Source organism: Cygnus atratus, chromosome 17 (genome assembly GCF_013377495.2).
Source record: "Cygnus atratus isolate AKBS03 ecotype Queensland, Australia chromosome 17, CAtr_DNAZoo_HiC_assembly, whole genome shotgun sequence".
Classification (NCBI taxonomy): Eukaryota; Metazoa; Chordata; class Aves; order Anseriformes; family Anatidae; genus Cygnus; species Cygnus atratus.
The window spans coordinates 7,151,510-7,168,835 of NC_066378.1; the positions used below are offsets into that span (position 1 = coordinate 7,151,510).

Here is a 17,326-nt window from a genome sequence, read left to right on the forward strand (position 1 = left end):
GGGGGGGGGGGGGGGGGGGGTCACAAACCTATTAAAGGTGTGACTTTATGTTGTGTATATAATAATTGCTTTAGTTACACTTGTGAAAGGCTAGGATGCTCAAATACTTCTGCAAAGCAAACCACTGCTGTTCACAGTAACATTTTCAGGTTTGCAGTGAGTTCTCATGCGTTTTGCTTTCAACTGTCACTTACCTTGACTTGCTGATAGCTACCAGCTTCTGAATGCCCTGTGTCTGGATCAGAGACCTTGCATTTTCTGAGCTGTCAGTAATGATTTCATGGATCGTATTCAACACCGCAACCACTGTATCCTCTTCCAGGTTCTTTGCGGATCTCTGCTGCCTGCTGGGCAAATTTCTTACCAGCTCACCCATGGCATAACTACCTAGATAAGGGGAAGGGATACCATTACTCAGCCCTAATAATCATTTCAGCTTCCCATCCTGAATGATAAAGTTCAAGGGTGCTTGCCAGATCAAAAAACTTAATAATGCAAATGTTTTGAATCTCGAGACTGTAACTGTAAGTGGTTTATCATTCATTATTTCAAGGTGATTGAGAGTTGATATCCAAGACAAACTCCTCCATCATGAATGTTAAAAGGTAGTGAGGAGAAAAAATGCAGTTTTTATTGGGATTTTTACAGCCAGCATCTATCATACTTTGCAGTGCCTGAGGCAAAAAGCATCCAGTAGCTGCTGCTAATGCCACATATTCATGCTAATATACGCACACGGTTTACTCAACTTAGCCTTGTAATAGGCCTTCTGGGGCAAGGTGTGCAGCCACGCATTTATTAACCTTCAACCAACAAAGGTAAAAGTATTTCTTCCTGGGTCCAGATAGCCTTCACATTGTATGGTACTGGAGAAAAAACAGGGAGCCAGGAGTTTATCACTCCCAGGTGTTGGTCTGCACCATTTGCCTAGCTACATCTCTGAACTATTAAAAGAGAAACTTGATGTGTTAAGGCAGGATTCCATGTTGCAATTTGTTAGTATCAACTTGGATGATGGCCCTAAATACGTCCCAGATATTTCCTTGCCTAACAAGGTCGCAGTTTAAACATACATCAATTAAATACATAGAGGCATCCAGAGCTGAATCTTTCTGAAAAAATGCGTATTTACACCACTGGATAGGAGCTAGTGAGCACTGTTGAAGAACTAATTTCAAAGAGACTATCTCAATAGTAAGTTGTTTGGCATCCAGCTTCTACAGCAACTACCACACAGAAGGATGAGGAGGAAAGAAGGACATGAGGAAAAAAACCGGGACAACTTGAGAGCCCACTGCATTGCCCCAGGCAAGCTCAGCACACCAAGCACGAGGCCGCCACTCTATTTTTAATAGCAGACCTGAGGAACAACACATCTGTAACCACCATATGCAACCAGGAGCATGTGCCATGTCAGCCGGAGCTAAGGAAGAGACAAGCGGCCTCTTAACCCACCCAGTCCTCTGCATAGCTACACACACACTCCCCCTCTCCTACAAAACTCCACATCTACTTTTAGACCTGAGTTAGAAATCTCTCTTAAGCCATGGCTTGTTTGAATGGGCTGGAAATACATCCTGAGTTGACAACTCTTCACTTGGTGGCTACACAGAGTAATGAGCACTGATGGAAACTGCATCCAAAATGACCCCTCAAACTGACAAAAAAAACATGAGGTCTCTCAAGGGTATCCAAGATCCCAGCCTGGTAAGAAAAGTTCAGAAGATACCTATAAGATCTTTATTGCGGCGATCCATAGAAAGATTTCTCAGAGCAATTGACACAGCCCTTACAACCTTGTCGGAGTCAGACTGGAGCAGCTCCACAAGCACTGGTAAGCCTCTCTCCTTCCGCACTGTTGCACGGATGTACGTGGACCACTGATCAGAACACACAAGGAAAAAGAAACACAAAGTATTGTGAGTTCACGTACCCACCCTTGCCTTGCCTCTGGCATTTCTTGCAGTGCTGTAATTCATTTTTTTTTTCCTACAAGGACTATCTAGGAGGTATTGTGCTGATGCATCTACAACTTAATGCATCATTCAAATTCATTGAGCACCAAGATGAAAGGATGTGGAAGTTCACCTTGCAACTTCGCAAGATAATGGAGAAAGAGGACAGAAATAGAAAAAAGGAGTATCGTCCACCAGCATCTGTTCTGTAAACATCTCAGTGTGAAAACACATCCCTCTGGGTTAGGAAAAAGAGGTCATTTGGAGGGAATGGCAAGACATCTGAAGCACATTATCTTCCCCCACCTCCACTTAAATGCTTTTACTCTTTTTCATGGTTGATTTTAAAATCAACTGTATTCAAGACAGCTGCAAAGTGTCCCCCTCCTGATCTTCAGGCTGCTGCTCAGTCCCACTTAGCCATAGGGTTCTAGAAGTAATCAGGCATACCTTTGAGAACTGCCTGATTAGCACTAGGGATGGCTCAGAGAAAAAAAATAAAAAATCAGAGGACACTTTGGAGTACAGTTTCCTGAGCAATCTGACAATCCAATGAATTAAGTATTCACAACATAAACATCTAACAACAAGTTTTTCTGAAGGGATGTGGCAATGGTTAAGTGGTTTAAGTACTAAACCCAGCTCATGGTTAAATTGTCATGAGCTAAGTGACACTATGTAAACACCATCTGTCCAGAAGTTGCAAAGCATCTTAAGTGGACAAATAAAATGGAAATAATTTCTTCAGGGTTCCCACCTCCCTTCTTTTTAAAGGACACGTAAATGCACAAGGTTATAGTGCACTTGCAATGGATGTAGCTTTGTTCTTTGCTTGCACAAAAGGTATAAAAGAGACTAAAGAGAAGACTGCACTCACCATCCAGTTGCCAGCACTGAGGTTCTGCAAAGCCCCCGCTGCAGCTTCCAGAGTGTTGAAGTTCTGACTTTCGGTGAGGATGGAGAGGTACAGGCGGACCACATCTGGCTGGTACAGTAATTCAAAGCCTGCAGGTGGGGAAGAGGAGAATGGAAGCAAGAGAAGCAGAGAAGGCATGTCTGAATGAACATGTAACTTAGCTTTATTTAATCACATAAGAGAACAGCCAAGAGAAAGCTATGCCACAGAAAGAAGGGCTTCTGCCACGTCCATTCTGTTTTACCCACCCTTGTTGAAAGCAGCGCACATGGGAACTCATCTACAGGACATTCAGCTAGGCTGAAGGTCCCTTTGCTCATCTACAGGTAGATAATTGTTTCTGAAACCTGTGCTATTCTATATGACTGTCTAGCAGGGTGAGTATATGCAGGTAATAACAAGGTGACAAGAAACAATGACTGTCTGCAACAATTCTTACTTTGCAGCCTGGGCTGCAAACTTGCACTCCTGTTTTCATTCGAATTATCTCATTTTCACAGTCACCAACAACAGGGCCAAAGAGAGCAAGCTACAATCCCATCACCCACCCCCTTCTTACAACTCCTATGTGAAGGAAAAAAAGATGCAGGATGTCGAAATGATAAGAATCCCCAGCTGGAATGGACAGGGAGAAATGCTGACTCTATTTCAGACATCAGGTAAAGAAATACACCAGCATCGCACTGCAAGACTGCAACAGACATGTATTAACTAAGTATCCCCAGTGTCACTGCATCGGCTTTGCAGTTTAAGCTCGTCAGGAATGGGAGCTATTCCCAGCTCTGCTGTTTCCTTTTGCGATGCTGAGTAACTGACAGGAGCATCCGTGTCTTAATTTCCTCATCTCAAAGGATTAGGATTTACCCATCCACCACAGTAAAAAAGGGGCCCTGCTTTAGGCAAGGACACATCATTAGTAGAAAGTTGTTGCACATTTTGAAGCGATTTTATCTATCTTTCTTAACTAGGTGTGGCACGATACTGCGCTGATGAGGGAAGAATATGCAAGCACCCAGTTAGAGCGCTTGCCAGACAAACAAGATCAAGGAGATCATGGTGCTGTTCAGATTATGTCAACAACAAATTAATCCCCCTAAAAATGTTTTGTTGAATACAGGAAAGCACAAACAACCTATGGTCAACAAAGACACATCTACAGTGACTGCAGCTGGAAGGTGTTTCTGGATTGATGACTTTTGGAGAGTTTGCGATGAGCAGGCAACTATCTGTGAAAACATTTCTGGAAAAAAGGATTTCATGCTTTCTTCCATGACAGGTATGAATGAGCGTGGGTGAGGAGGAAACATGAGGCTTGTCTGCTAGTAGAATTAAAAACAAGATATTTGTAGACACAAAAAGAATGTTTTCACATAACAAGATGCTGTCCCAGAAGTGTAGCATAATCCAAAGTGAGTTTTCCACTAGCAAGACAAGAAACCTACAAACACAAATCACTCCCCCTCTTCAGTACTCTCTTCTAAATCAGCCATCTCTCATACACATATTTTTCAGCACATATCACAAATTATCATATTTCAGACATCCCAAAGCCAACTGAAAATTGAACAATCCTACCCTATCAAATGGATATCCTGTCAGAATTTTTCTTTTAAAAATTGTCTGTTGCTAAGAAGGATAAAACGGCCTTCTGAAATGAGAGCCTTACATTTCATCTCTGTTTTTCCCTGGTTTTCACAGTAGGTACAGCTGTGGGACTATGCGTGCCAAGATTTTAGAACTCAGAACTCTAAACCTTGTGTACCACTAACCATAAACTCAAGGCCATGTTACCCCCCACTTCATATACAGGGCTCATTTATCCCATTGAAAACACACTTCATCTGCCAGGGGCTTCTTTGCTCCATACCAGAAAACTGATCTATGCATGAGGATCCCCGAGCTTCGGTGTGCGGTCTCACACTCTCCCAGCTCAGTTCCCTCACATACATACCAGCACACATGCATTCTTTTTAAACTACCGGATAGTTAACCTGCTCCACGTCTGAGACTGGCTTTAATGCCACCATTTGCTTGTTACATGACACCTACAGCTATGTGCAAGCTGCAACAGGTGGCAATCCCCAAAGGCATCCTGCCAATCCATACCACTTATTTTCCTCTTCTCCACTGTCCTCTCCTTGCCCTGGGATCATTGCCCCCTATATTGAATGCTGAGAAAAACTGTAGTTACTTAATACATGAAGCACGAACAGTTGTATAGCTCTTCACCATTCCTTGAATAAGTTTGTGATTATCTGACTCCAGTATGACCTTCATATCCCCTTTCTCCTCTGCCACTTCACAAGGTGAATTGGCAATCTAAGAACTCCTCAAGAAAAAGCACTGCTGCCTGAGAAGTGTGTAGTATTACTTTCCGGAACACTAATACTTAAAAAACGTCTTAGGATAGCTTACTGGAATTTGGAAACTGTGTTATCTTTTAAGGAAGCTTTGCTGAAACATGAATCAGAAGGTAGGTTCATCAGCTGAAGGTAGGTTCATTAACAGAATATTCATACAGAACATTCAGCGCATCTGTATTCGAGCTCAGAACTGTGTGTGACTGAAAAAAAGGCAGTTCTGCAGTCCTCTTCTTATGGCTTAATTTTAAATTGCCTAGTCATAATTGCAGCACACGTGGAAACATCCCCACAAGTTCACCCTCTTCTGTGATTTCAGTGCAGTCTACAATTTGCCCTTTCTGTCACTTTGTATGTTCCTTTTTGGCTGGATTCCTTCTTCCTTCTCAGCACCTTCCTGGGTATGAATACTCCGATGCACACAGAAGCAATAACCCTCTCACCTCCGCTTACCTCCTGCAGTCCGAGCTGCATTCCAGTCACGCACCCCCCCAGCTGCCTGCTGTCATTACTTCTCTTCCTGCATGAAAGCCTCTCCTTTTTCCTACTTACCAACGTAAGAGCATCTCAGAAACGTCTTCGTGTCTCCCACCTTCTCTGTTCAACAAAACACAGCATTTCTTCTACCAACTGCCAGTACATTTTTGCTTTGGGGCATAATCTCTTAGGCCTGTTTGGTGGATGATTCCCATTTCATTCCACACAGCCCCATTTTCCATCTACATTTCGGCCTCTGCTCCATTAACACCTGTTTCAAAAGGAGTTAGCAAGTGCTATGCACCATATACAAGATGTTGTCCTCCATCGTGTCATTGCCCCAGCTGGGGGCTCCGCACCTGCTGCGCACTTCCAGCACTGCAACACTTCTGTGTAAGTCTGGCTATACCAGAAAACTGCAGGAATTACTAAACCCAAGTATTAGGAATGCCCCTCATGGATAGCTGCTCATTAGCAGAGATGAGAACCTAATAGCAAGAAACTTACTCCTGCACCGGAGGGTTTTTCCCTCACTGACGACAAGCTGACACTTTTCATAAGCGTTACAGTCCCTTAAAAAGAAACAAACAAGTTTTGTCTTTTCTCCATCTGCCTCCTGTCCTAATGAGTCCAGCTCTGCTATTTATAGGATGCAATTTATCTGAATTATTATACGTTCCCTTCCAGTGTTGTGTGGAGGCCTTGCACATTTTTCCACGAAGCGCTTCAAGCACGTTCCTGGGAAGCACAGCTGGTCTCACCTCCATTAAGCACCTGCTTCTCTTCTAAACTGATTTCCTTAATTTCAGGATCATCTTAATTATTTTTTCAGGTAATGCTGCTTTTGTGCAATATATAGCTAATTGCTTATGTCCATCTTTTAAATGGAAATGAGAAAAGAGGGTCATTAGCAATAGGTAATATATCAAATGAGAAAAAACACCCACTGTTTTTCTTTTCCTTTAAAAACTGTTCCAATTATAGCCCAGATTCAGCACTGCCTTTTAAAAAGATAATTTCTCCCAGATTAAATGAGCCTTTTTCCAGAGGTTATAGATTTTTGCTGAGTTGCAATTTACACTTGGGAATAAGCCATTTATTGCTCACACACACATTTGCAAAATGCAAAGCAAACAATTTGGCTCTACGAGCTTTTCCCTTTTAGAGAAGCAGAAAATGCCCTGGACACTGATGTCATTGTGAGTGTCAGACATTTTACAGCATCTACGCATTCCCCCCAACCACTGGCATGAACACAAAGAAAGATCTTGCACATTAGACTCATCTTCACCAACATGCTGTGGTTTCAACCTTTGAAAAAAAAGGTAGATGAGCTTCTTTCCATCCAAGTTGCTCAAGACTGGCAATGGATTAGCTCGGTGTGAAGTTCACCCTACCAAATGCTGCCAAGTGGATTATCCTTTATTCACCCACAGAACAGTAACAGCACAGACAGTGATTTCAATCCTGCATTGAAAAGACCTGAGGAATTAACTGAATAGCCATCTTGATCCATTCAGCGCTCGGTGTGCTGAGAATGATGCAGCACTTTGTGGATCACCTCATCCACTAACTTATTTGCTTTCATCTTGGCAATGCTGATACCGTGCCTACACTTAGCTACATTCTGGCAATAACACAAATTATTGCACCAGGTGCCTCTCTCTGATATACCAGATTAATCCCAGATTCAGACATCTCTCTTTGGAGCAAGGTGGCCAAATTGAATTCCCTTTACCTCTCACATCATTTAGGATTTATTGTCACCCTGCAGGCATGGGAAATTATACACGTGCATACATAGGTCAGATTAGAGTCCTATTGCTGGAGCAGACATGCTGCTTTACTTCTATCTTGACAAAAATTCTGACTTGCTGTTTAAAAATAGAAACAAATTTCATACCAAGCTAGAAGGATGCAGGGAACACCACCATAAGAAAAACAAACCAACAAAAAAAAACCTTAGCCCCAAAGAAAAAAAGTCACTAAAATGAACTCTTACAGTTACTTGTTCTTGCAGTGTCCACAGCCACATTTACAGTAGTGTTTTAATAAAGACCCCTTCTGAAATCAATTTCCCAGTTGCCCTGCACTTACTGCACTTCGGTTCCCAACACAGAGCAGTCAGAGCACCATCTGGACTCATCTTGGGATGAAACTAAACCAACAGATGCACTCCAGGACCACACTGAGGGTGTGCTGACCAGCAACGTGAGGAAGTTCAAGGGCTGATCTACTCATACAGAGCTGCACTACTTGCTAATACACTCATCCTCTGTGCCGGCCAATTCAGGGCGCAAGATGTGACAGCTACCAGCAGATGGAGCGAGTGGAGCCCAAACTGCAACTTCTCTGCAAGGGCATACGCTAACATACTTCGTAGAAAAAGAAAGCAGCTGCCTAAGCAACTAGGAAGCTATGAGCCAAAAGAGAAGCCTCATGTCAGTAAAAGAAACTAACGATTTGATTCTGCAAGAAAGAAAAGCTCCACACATCTCAGACTCCTGCCCTCTCCTGACAGCGGGCTGGTAACTTCATTAAAAACTATGCAATTCATTGTTTGCAAGTTAAACAGTTGTAAACCAGAATTCACAATCATTTTCTACAGATATATTTTCATTACTAAGCAGCAAGTCAGTCTAGCAGCTCAACACCTCCCATTCCAGGAAGCCTCACCCTGCAGATTCATAGTACGCGATATGAAAAAAAACAAACACAGAAGGCGGGGGGGAGGCATCTGGTTAGTTTATAAAAACAGTAATCAGATCCTTAAAATAAAATAAAATAATAAAAAAAAACATCAGCTCCATTCCATCTGTATGCTATGCTTCAGCACCCGGTGCACAGCTTGAATGCCAACATAAACTTGCAAGATTATTCTAATTGAAAGGCTTAACAGCAGTGAAAACACAGCCAGCTCCAACAGAGCCAAACGCTCGAAATAATTGATGGCGAATGCAGCTCAATACAGATACACGTAGAATACTGAATGTCATACAACAGAGGCAGAGCAAATTTCTCCAATGGATGATGAAGAAATAATAGGTGGAACATGATGAAGAGTCTTTCTAGCTTTCACGTCAGGGTAGAGCACAAGTCAGGACAGGTATTATGCTTATTGCAGAGATTCAGCCAAGAATGCACCATCCACCACTGAGCAGGAGTGCTGAAGAAAGCCAGAATTGCCTTTAAGTAGTGTTGAAAATAACAACCAGAATATTATGGGACACATGAGACTCAAATCAGGCTTGAGGGAATATTTAAGAGGAGGTTTTCTATTTAGAAAACAAATACGGCCATAGTGTGTGACCTTTCCAACTAACCTACCAAGTCACTCAAGTTCTAAAATTACATCAACTCTTCCCAGTTTACCACCTACTCCCCCAATGAAAAAAGCAATGGCTCACGAGTTCAAAAGGGAAGCAGTCCCCCAGCCCTGCCAAGGATGTAACAGGAATGCTACCAGCACTTCAAAGTGTGGAGGTACGCAAAAAACCAAGGGGCTAGTCTCAGGGAAGGCAGAAGGGCAGCAAGAGAGGAAATGGGAGGGCAAGGCAGCACAGGAGAAATAAGGATGCCTGAGAAAGCAAACTGTCTTTTGCTGTTTCTATTATTCTTTAGGTTTCCCAGGCTCCATGAGCTGTTATCAGGGTATCTCCTCTTACAGAGATTGCTTTGTATGAGATTAGTTGTATTTCGTTTCATATCAAAGAATATGCAATTTAACAAAGAGATGGCTCAATTAAACACAACCCATTTTGACCTTGTGAGTTCCAGCACACTGTTTTCTACAAGCAGATATTTTAAAGCTACTACAGATCTTCCTTTCCAAGCAACCTGCAAGCAGCATTTCTCCCAACAGCTTCTGACACACTGCTCAACAACAAAGGCTTTTTTTTCAAGCCTGTGCAGCAAAGTCTCTTGGCAGCTGGAGATACTCAGTTAACAACATTCTCTCCACTGTTCACTAATCAGTAGAAAAGGCTCTGGAGGACCAATACTTAATAAGGATCTGAATGCTGCTGCAGATAACTAGAGCACTACCCAAGCTACTAGTCGAAAAGGGGAATGGGATGTCCCCGAAGGCTTGGTACTGAAGGGCAGGGAATACCCGGCAGCAAGGCTGACGCAGAGAAGGGAAAACTGCTGAAGGTCTCCACTGAGAGGGAGAGCTGGTGGACTGCACATTTAAGCATTTGTAGGTCACCTCTGGTGTGTTTTTTGAGAAAAACCATCGTTACAAGCAACAATGCTATGGATCTGAAGTTAACATTAAACCCTTGGGCCGAATGATTAAAATGGAAGGTGCATGTAAATAGCTTCCTTTACGCCAGACCCAGAAGACTTGTATCTGACCTTGAAGGCTTTACACACAGTACATGAGATGTCAATACTTCCTTTTTTCGCTACTTCACCTGATCCAAAGTTACTATTTACTTCACAGAAATAACTAAATACATTTTCCTTTAAGGAAAATGGACATATATGTTATTCCAAAAACCAGTGTGTTTTGAAATGCAATTTTTACCTAAAATCACCCACTAAACATCATTCTCTCTCACGCATGCCACACACCTTGGAGTCTCTTCTTTATGAGCTACAGATCAAACACTATCTGTTTGAAAGCACAGGTTCCCCTTTTTCCATAACAACCTTACCATGGAGTTTGCAAGCCCCAAAAAGCACTTCAGGCCCTGCAACACCAATGCCAAATCTCAAACTGGAACATGGTTCAAAATCCTCATTCACATGTGCAAGTGAATAGGAACCTAAATCTCAGCAAAGCTCGGCCAGCTCTGCAGGGTTTACAGAGCGCAATGCCGCTACCCTTGCAGGATAGTGTACTCGTCATAGCTCAGGCACACCTCAGACTCCAAGCTGCAGGTGAACATTTCTCTTGCTTGGGGAGATTCTGTGCGTTTGTGGTAGTCTTACGGGTTACAGCGTACTCTTGCTTCAACTGCTTCGTTATTGGAAGACAGAAGACAGATTAGGTTTATCAGGCTGGTGATCTCACTGACAGCAGATCGATGTGCTAGGAAAGCAGCAATGCAAATACTCCTAGATGCAGACAGTCTTGCTTGCTGCCTCCAGGGAAGCTTCTTCCTGAAGCTTTCAGGTTGGACACGTGCCTCCAACAGCTAATGCCAACAGGACACTGGACACGGTGATGATGCACATGGCACTGGGGACTCCTTAAACAGACAGCAATTTGGCCCAAGCACACAAGATCAATATGAAGCATGTCATTGATCATGTTATGTTTCCCTGGGAGGGAAAACCTGACTTTCCAGATGCCGTCTGCTACATAATAGGAATATTTGAACAACACTGGACCAAGTCAAATGTCCATGCTTATTCTTTTCGGTCTCAGAGGTGCTGCTGCTACCACGGGTGCTTCTGACACATCTGTTCCTGTCTCCACCAGGGTCCAGAATTTCACTTGAACTTTCTTCCGCCCTAAAAGGGCCCAGATGGTAGAGCCTGGCGACTGCTCACATGCCCCGAGGGGTCTCTCCTAGCGCACGGTAACAAACAGCTCTGTTTTGTCACCCCTCCTGTTCAGTCATGGATAGCAACTGCACGGATTGCACAATCCAAGGTAGAAATGAGAACATTGCCCAGTCTGTCTGGCTTCTGGGCCAGTTTGCATGAGTAGAAAATGTGGAAGCCCAGGGAGGTGTCCACTTAATGTCCTCAGAGCTGTAAGGACAAGCCACGAACACATGGGGATGCCACAGCAGTCAAGATCCAAAGCACAGCCAAAGATGGTTCCCATTTGCAACTCTGGACAGATGCAGCAATGAGGGGACATTACAGAAAGCCTCATTTGATACAAGCAGGTGTGAAAATGAACCCCACTTCTTAATATATGAAGCTTTTAAATGATGGAATCTCTAGGCTGGAACTTGCTTACTCTCCACTATGGGAGGGCTTGAACTCACTGCTTTTCAAAGCATATTGCAAAGGTCTTTTCTATTTAGCCAAGCTTTCCCAAAGGAGCAAAAGGAATAGAGAGATGGCTAGTAAAGCTAATGAAGATTGGAAGCTTGAGGAAAATTGTTACTTTTCACATTATATAAGCAAATGTGGTTTTACAACTGCATATTTGTGTGTACATGCCAGAACATGCGTGTTTTTAGGGACTTTTCCTTAAACTGGAAAAAAAAGCCAAAACAGGATAAAAATATTTTCCTTACAAAACCCACATCCAGCTCAGTAAAAGCATGCTATTCCTTTTCAGACCATAGCTGCTACGTGATGCAGCTGAACAGATGTGAGATCTACGACAGACTTTTCACTGCCTTCACTACTGCAGATGCCTAACAGTCCAGCCCAACTGTTAGAAGGTTTGAGCTTACTGCATAAAATGTGTTTCTTAAAGAGAAAGATACCGAGCAATTCCCTGAAGGAACACCCATGAAAATATCACACCACAGCTATGTCCAATAATAAAATACAACATATTGCTGTTAGTACCTTATCAACAAGTTCAAGAACCTCATAATATAGAAATGTCTCAGAACTCGACTCATCACTGCAAATTAACAGCACTGTTAACGGACTCCTTCCTTTGCCTTCTGGCTGCCTGGACCTACCATTATCCTTCCCCTAGTTTTTGGTGTGTGTTTAACGAAGGATCGTGTGTTCCAAATTGCCCTTTTTTGGCCTCGAGCCCCTGTCCAGTTCAGCCTTGCAGTTCCAGATGCTAATCAGATGCTCTGACTCTAGGAAGCTAATGAGCTTTTAGCTTCCTCCCAGCTCAGTAGTAGAAACTTGTTTGCAGAAAAACACTTACTGCAAAAGGAATCGTGGACTGGATTCTGGTATTATTCAGAACTGTTCAGATGTTGAAAAGCTTTGTAAACTTACTGTCATAAAATTCCAGCAAATAGGCAAGCATGGAAGAAAGGGCAGAAACACTACAAAAGACAGGTGGAAGGCACCAAAGGAAAACAAACAAAAAACCCAAAACAATATGGTAGTGCTTATTTAGTTGAAATATCCACCCACCCTCAGACATTGAGCACTGAGTTATGCAAGAAAGGTGGAAGGGCTTGGCCTGGATGCAGCAGCAGCCACAGGACCTGAAGAAACTGATAGCCCCACTCCTCCAGGCCTCCATGGATGTGATTCCTCTCTACCAGGCCTGTGGTGCATTGATGTGGGGAAGACACGGAGCACCCTTTGGGATCAGGCCCTGACTGCTCTTACACACAGTGGATGCTGCCACTGAATCTTTACCAGCGAGGCAAAAACAAATCCTCCATCATTGGGGAATTTACAGAAATTGGATTGCTTTGTCAGGTATGGGACTAGGGGGGTTTCTGCTGATGGTGCTTCAAAAAAACTTTCTGCTGCTGAGGGACTTCCAGCTCTGGTTTGAAAGCCTGCACATCCCTGACAAGCATTTGGATGCATCAGCAACGTGTACTGCTTCAGAGCTGCGACAGACCAGGATCGACAGACAGTATTTCCACTTGGGCTGGCACCTGTCAGGTTCTCCCCTTCGCAGTCTGTCTTTGCAGAGTCTTATCTTCAGTGCCAAGGGAAAAACAACTTCAAGAAAAAAAACAACACAACAAATCTTTCACAGCTCACACACTGAACTACACTTGGAAGGCAATTTGAAAGCTTTTTTCTGGGTTACTCATGCTTCACTGAGTCTACTTATTCTTCCACTTCTCATCATGATTTTTTATATAAAAAATCTCATAAATGGGCAGAAGCCATTACACAGGTATGGTTATTCTTATTAGTCCAGGTGCTTGCTAGAGGCCTGTCTGCTTAAGGCAGTGAAGGGCAGCAGAACTCCCCAGCTTGACTTCCTAGAATATGAAGGAGGAATAAATCTGTCTATTCTCCAGTGTACGTACACTCACGGAAACGTCAAATACTTCAAAATACTTCCCAGTTAGAAGGATATATTTAGGTATAAACGTCTAACCTTTCTTGGGGAAAGGTTAGCAGTATCCAAGTCGAGAAGCTAGCAGATCCAATCTCAGCCTCGAGAAATAAAAGGTCAGTGATTCTTCATCAGCAGGACTGACATGGGAAGCCTGTTCAGTTCATTCCAGGCATAGTCCTGCAATCTTGTCAAAGCACTTTATAGGCAAGTACCATATGGAAAGACTCCCTCATGTTATTAAATAACTTATTATATGCAAACGCAAACACATCCCTCCAATCCTGTTTGTGTTCTAAAATAGCTAATTAGCTCCTGCTGCAGCTTCCAAAGTCAAAAGTGTGTTTCAATTTCTCTCTCTATTTCATGAAAGCTGCCACATGCACCCCAAAGGAAGCCCAGTGCCTCTAATCTGTCTCAATTACAGTCACTATGCTGCTGTCAGGCAATTCAAACATCTCCCAAGCATCCAAGAATAAGAATTTGATGTTTTCAATGTCAACTAAATGTCAGGCCAGAGTGGAAGCAGCACGAACAGAAGGTTTTCTTCAAGTTCTCTAACACAAAAATTGCCCTTACAGCTCAGGTTTTCATTGTAAAGCATTTGGGTAGTTAATTCTCATGGATTTCAGCTGGAAAACCTAATGCCTTCATGAACAGAGATTTTCCAACCACCCTCAAAGCACCTTGTCCATATCCAGTCCGGGGCTACAGATGGTGAGAGGCAAGAAAAGGTGCTGCTGCTGCTCCTCCCTCACTGAGCTGCAATACACAACACTAAAGGTGTGGAGGGAGGTGATAGTCTTTTTTTTCTGCCAACCACTTGCCAACTTCTCAGAAAAGCAAAAAAATTTCTATTAAATGTAAATACGTCTGATGTACTGACTGCCTGATAATCACTGGTAGAGCTGACAAACAGTTTTGCCCATAAAATTAATAGGTTTCCTGGAAACACGGATCTTGCTATAAAAGTTGAATTTGGACTAAATTGTGAGATACGACAAGATGATCTGGACAGAAGTAGCTCTCTGAAGCCTTAGCAGCCCAAACACATTTTACAACCACAAATAAATCTATCTGTAAGTAAAAAGAAAATAAAAAAATATTTGGGCCTCAGCTCGTAGGAGGCAATGAATGAGATACTTAGTTGAAATGAATAGAGTAAGCACTGAGACATTTTTCAAGAGACAGCATATGAATGTTAGATAGCATCCAACTGAAGTCCCTCCCCATTTTAACCATCCTACAGGCACGGCCCACATTCACAAACCACCAGAGTCATATGGGAAATTCCACATCAATGCAAGAACAGACACTACCTCAAAGCAATTCCAACAGCTTCCTTGAAACCACTTCATCACTGTTAAAATAACGAAAAGATCCTTAACCCTGGAAAACAGGTCATTTAAGGCAGTTTTCAATTCCAGTGCAGCTTTCTTATGATAACGTAATGCAATTAAAAATTGAGCTTAAAACTACTCATGAAAAGTTTTCAAGCAGAAGCTGACACATACTGTGCAGGTTGTTCATGTCTATGGAAACTCTGAAAAGGTCAACATAAGTGCAAATGGGGTGAGGTACTTCTTCAAGAGTATCGAAGTTTCTATTATATTGCAGCATATACCCATTTCTAATCATTCATATATGCATGACAGTGTTCTTCTCTAACTTCACATAGGCCATCTCAGCCCACAGCTGGATCTTGAAATAGGCCTCCAGACTGCAGTGATGTTTGGGACACCAAATTGCAAGTGTTCAGGAAAGCTGGAATCATCTCACAGAAAACTGTCAATACAGTTTCATTTCATTGGGTTTAATCTCTGTATTGCTTTCAGCAAGCAAGTAGGACTTGTAAAGAACCTGCTTTTGCTGGGATTTAGCTATTAAGCAAAAACTTGCAGAACTAGAGTCATACATGAGTCATACATGGCTTTACCAAGTCTCAAGTTTTAGATACTAGCAGTAACCCAAAGGGAAGCAGTCTCCTAGAAGTAACCCTCTCTAGACGTTTTCCTATTCATGTCCCCTCGTATTTTGTAGGGGTTACATTAGATTAAATGTTCTTCCTGGCTTTGTTTGAGATGGACATGAAGAACGGACATTTTGAAATGGAGTGGGTTTTCTACCTCTCTTGTTACCATGAGCCAGTTGGAAAGAAATTGCTTCAGGAATCATGAAACAATCTCTCCTCTGAGCTCTGCCACTGAAATGCTCTGTAAATCTGCACAGCTACTTTAGCAATCTGTATTCTCCTTTTCCCTCACACACGATTTCTGTCTTGCCTATCTAGACTTGGCCTGTTCAAGTACACTGTCATAGTGTCAGGCTACTGGTAAAAGTTAGAGACTGAAGTTGCTCTAAATGGCTCCTACAAAAGCAACAATACATTCAGTAAAATACGGAGACCTCAAGGCATGCAAAACATGACTGGATGTGAGATGGAAGGATTGCTCTTTTGTGTCCTCACTCCAGATAAGCCTCAGCCATAGTCCATTCCTAAACAGACAAATAACACTTCACGCTAGTGTAGACTTCTAGTTTTCCCTATGACCAAGGCAGAGAAAATTCAGGGCTGAAAGTAATGGTCTGAAAGGCTGAAATAAAAATGCTCTCCTTTCTTCCACATACTGATCAACATTCACACAGATCATCTGAAAATGCCTGGGTCAGCAATCAAGCTCTCAGTAGGTTCAGAGCAAATAACAGTTGGATTGACATTGCTTTCCAAACCACGCAGAGGTAAGATTGCTCTCCCACTCCCCTCCAAAGTTGACAGGTAAATTTAAGTGTCTACTGTATGATGTAAAATGCCCGCCTCGTAGTTCAAGGTCATTTTACTTCAATCCACAGTTAGATGTATACAGCATATTAAGTCATGTCATTGCCCTGTCATGATGGAGAAGAGGGGAGCTTTTAAGCCTGTGTAGAGCACTCAGGGTTGTAGAAATAAATACGGCTTTCTAGAACAGCTTTCACATTCAAGATCTCGAAGTGGTTTACAAAGTAATGAGTCAGATAATATGACTGCAGCAACTGTGTAGGTAAATGCACCAGAAATTAATGCTGAGAAAACAGAAGTTAATTTTTCGCATTCTATTTGCCTTTTTGCAAAACACATCTGCAGCTTCAGCCTGACTAATGAGCACCAGTAACTTCTGTAATTTAGAATTCACAGGTTATATGACATTCCAGTTTATTTTAATTTTTCAGATTAACTCCATGATTAAAGCTTGCCATTAACTCTAATAAATACTGCTCAAGCAAAAGTGGAAAAATATTAGCCACCTTACTGCATGTACTTCTCCTGTATTGGTTGTACTACAAGGCAGGCCTCCTTGGTCTGATCTCTAGTACTTCAATTTGCAATTAGTTCAGAATCACCTACCTTCCATTTTTGTTGTCCCTTGCTCTCTCCTCCATCATTAGCTGTTAGAAGCATACCATCAATGATTGATTAACAGTGTTATGAGGAATCCATGGTTTATTGTGCCGACACCAGAAAAGTGCATATTATAAGTAAAAATAGATTTTTTTTTAAAAAAAGCCATACCTTGAAAATCTGTGTATAAATATGTATATAATCAACCTGAGAGCCAACAATTAAGGGGCATTTTGCATATTATGCTCCTTTTTCCCCAAGTGCCCTGGGCAAATGGGCTCTCATACTTCTTCCCTTCTGAGTTGCCTAACTAGCTGCTGTGGGTTAAGTGTT

General features: G+C 42.4%; 1 protein-coding gene across 15 annotated transcripts in view; it reads right to left on the reverse strand.

The window, feature by feature from the left end:
• The window catches only part of ARVCF (ARVCF delta catenin family member), a 270,617-nt gene that overhangs the window by 16,650 nt on the left and 236,641 nt on the right, over positions 1-17,326 (reverse strand). For all 15 annotated transcript variants that reach the window (XM_035556879.2, XM_035556865.2, XM_035556866.2 and 12 more), the window contains 3 exons: positions 2,833-2,960; positions 1,730-1,880; positions 195-387 (listed from right to left, as the gene is read on the reverse strand). In XM_035556879.2, coding sequence (XP_035412772.1) covers positions 195-387; positions 1,730-1,880; positions 2,833-2,960 — 472 coding nt within the window. The remainder of the gene's footprint in view (positions 1-194; positions 388-1,729; positions 1,881-2,832; positions 2,961-17,326) is intronic.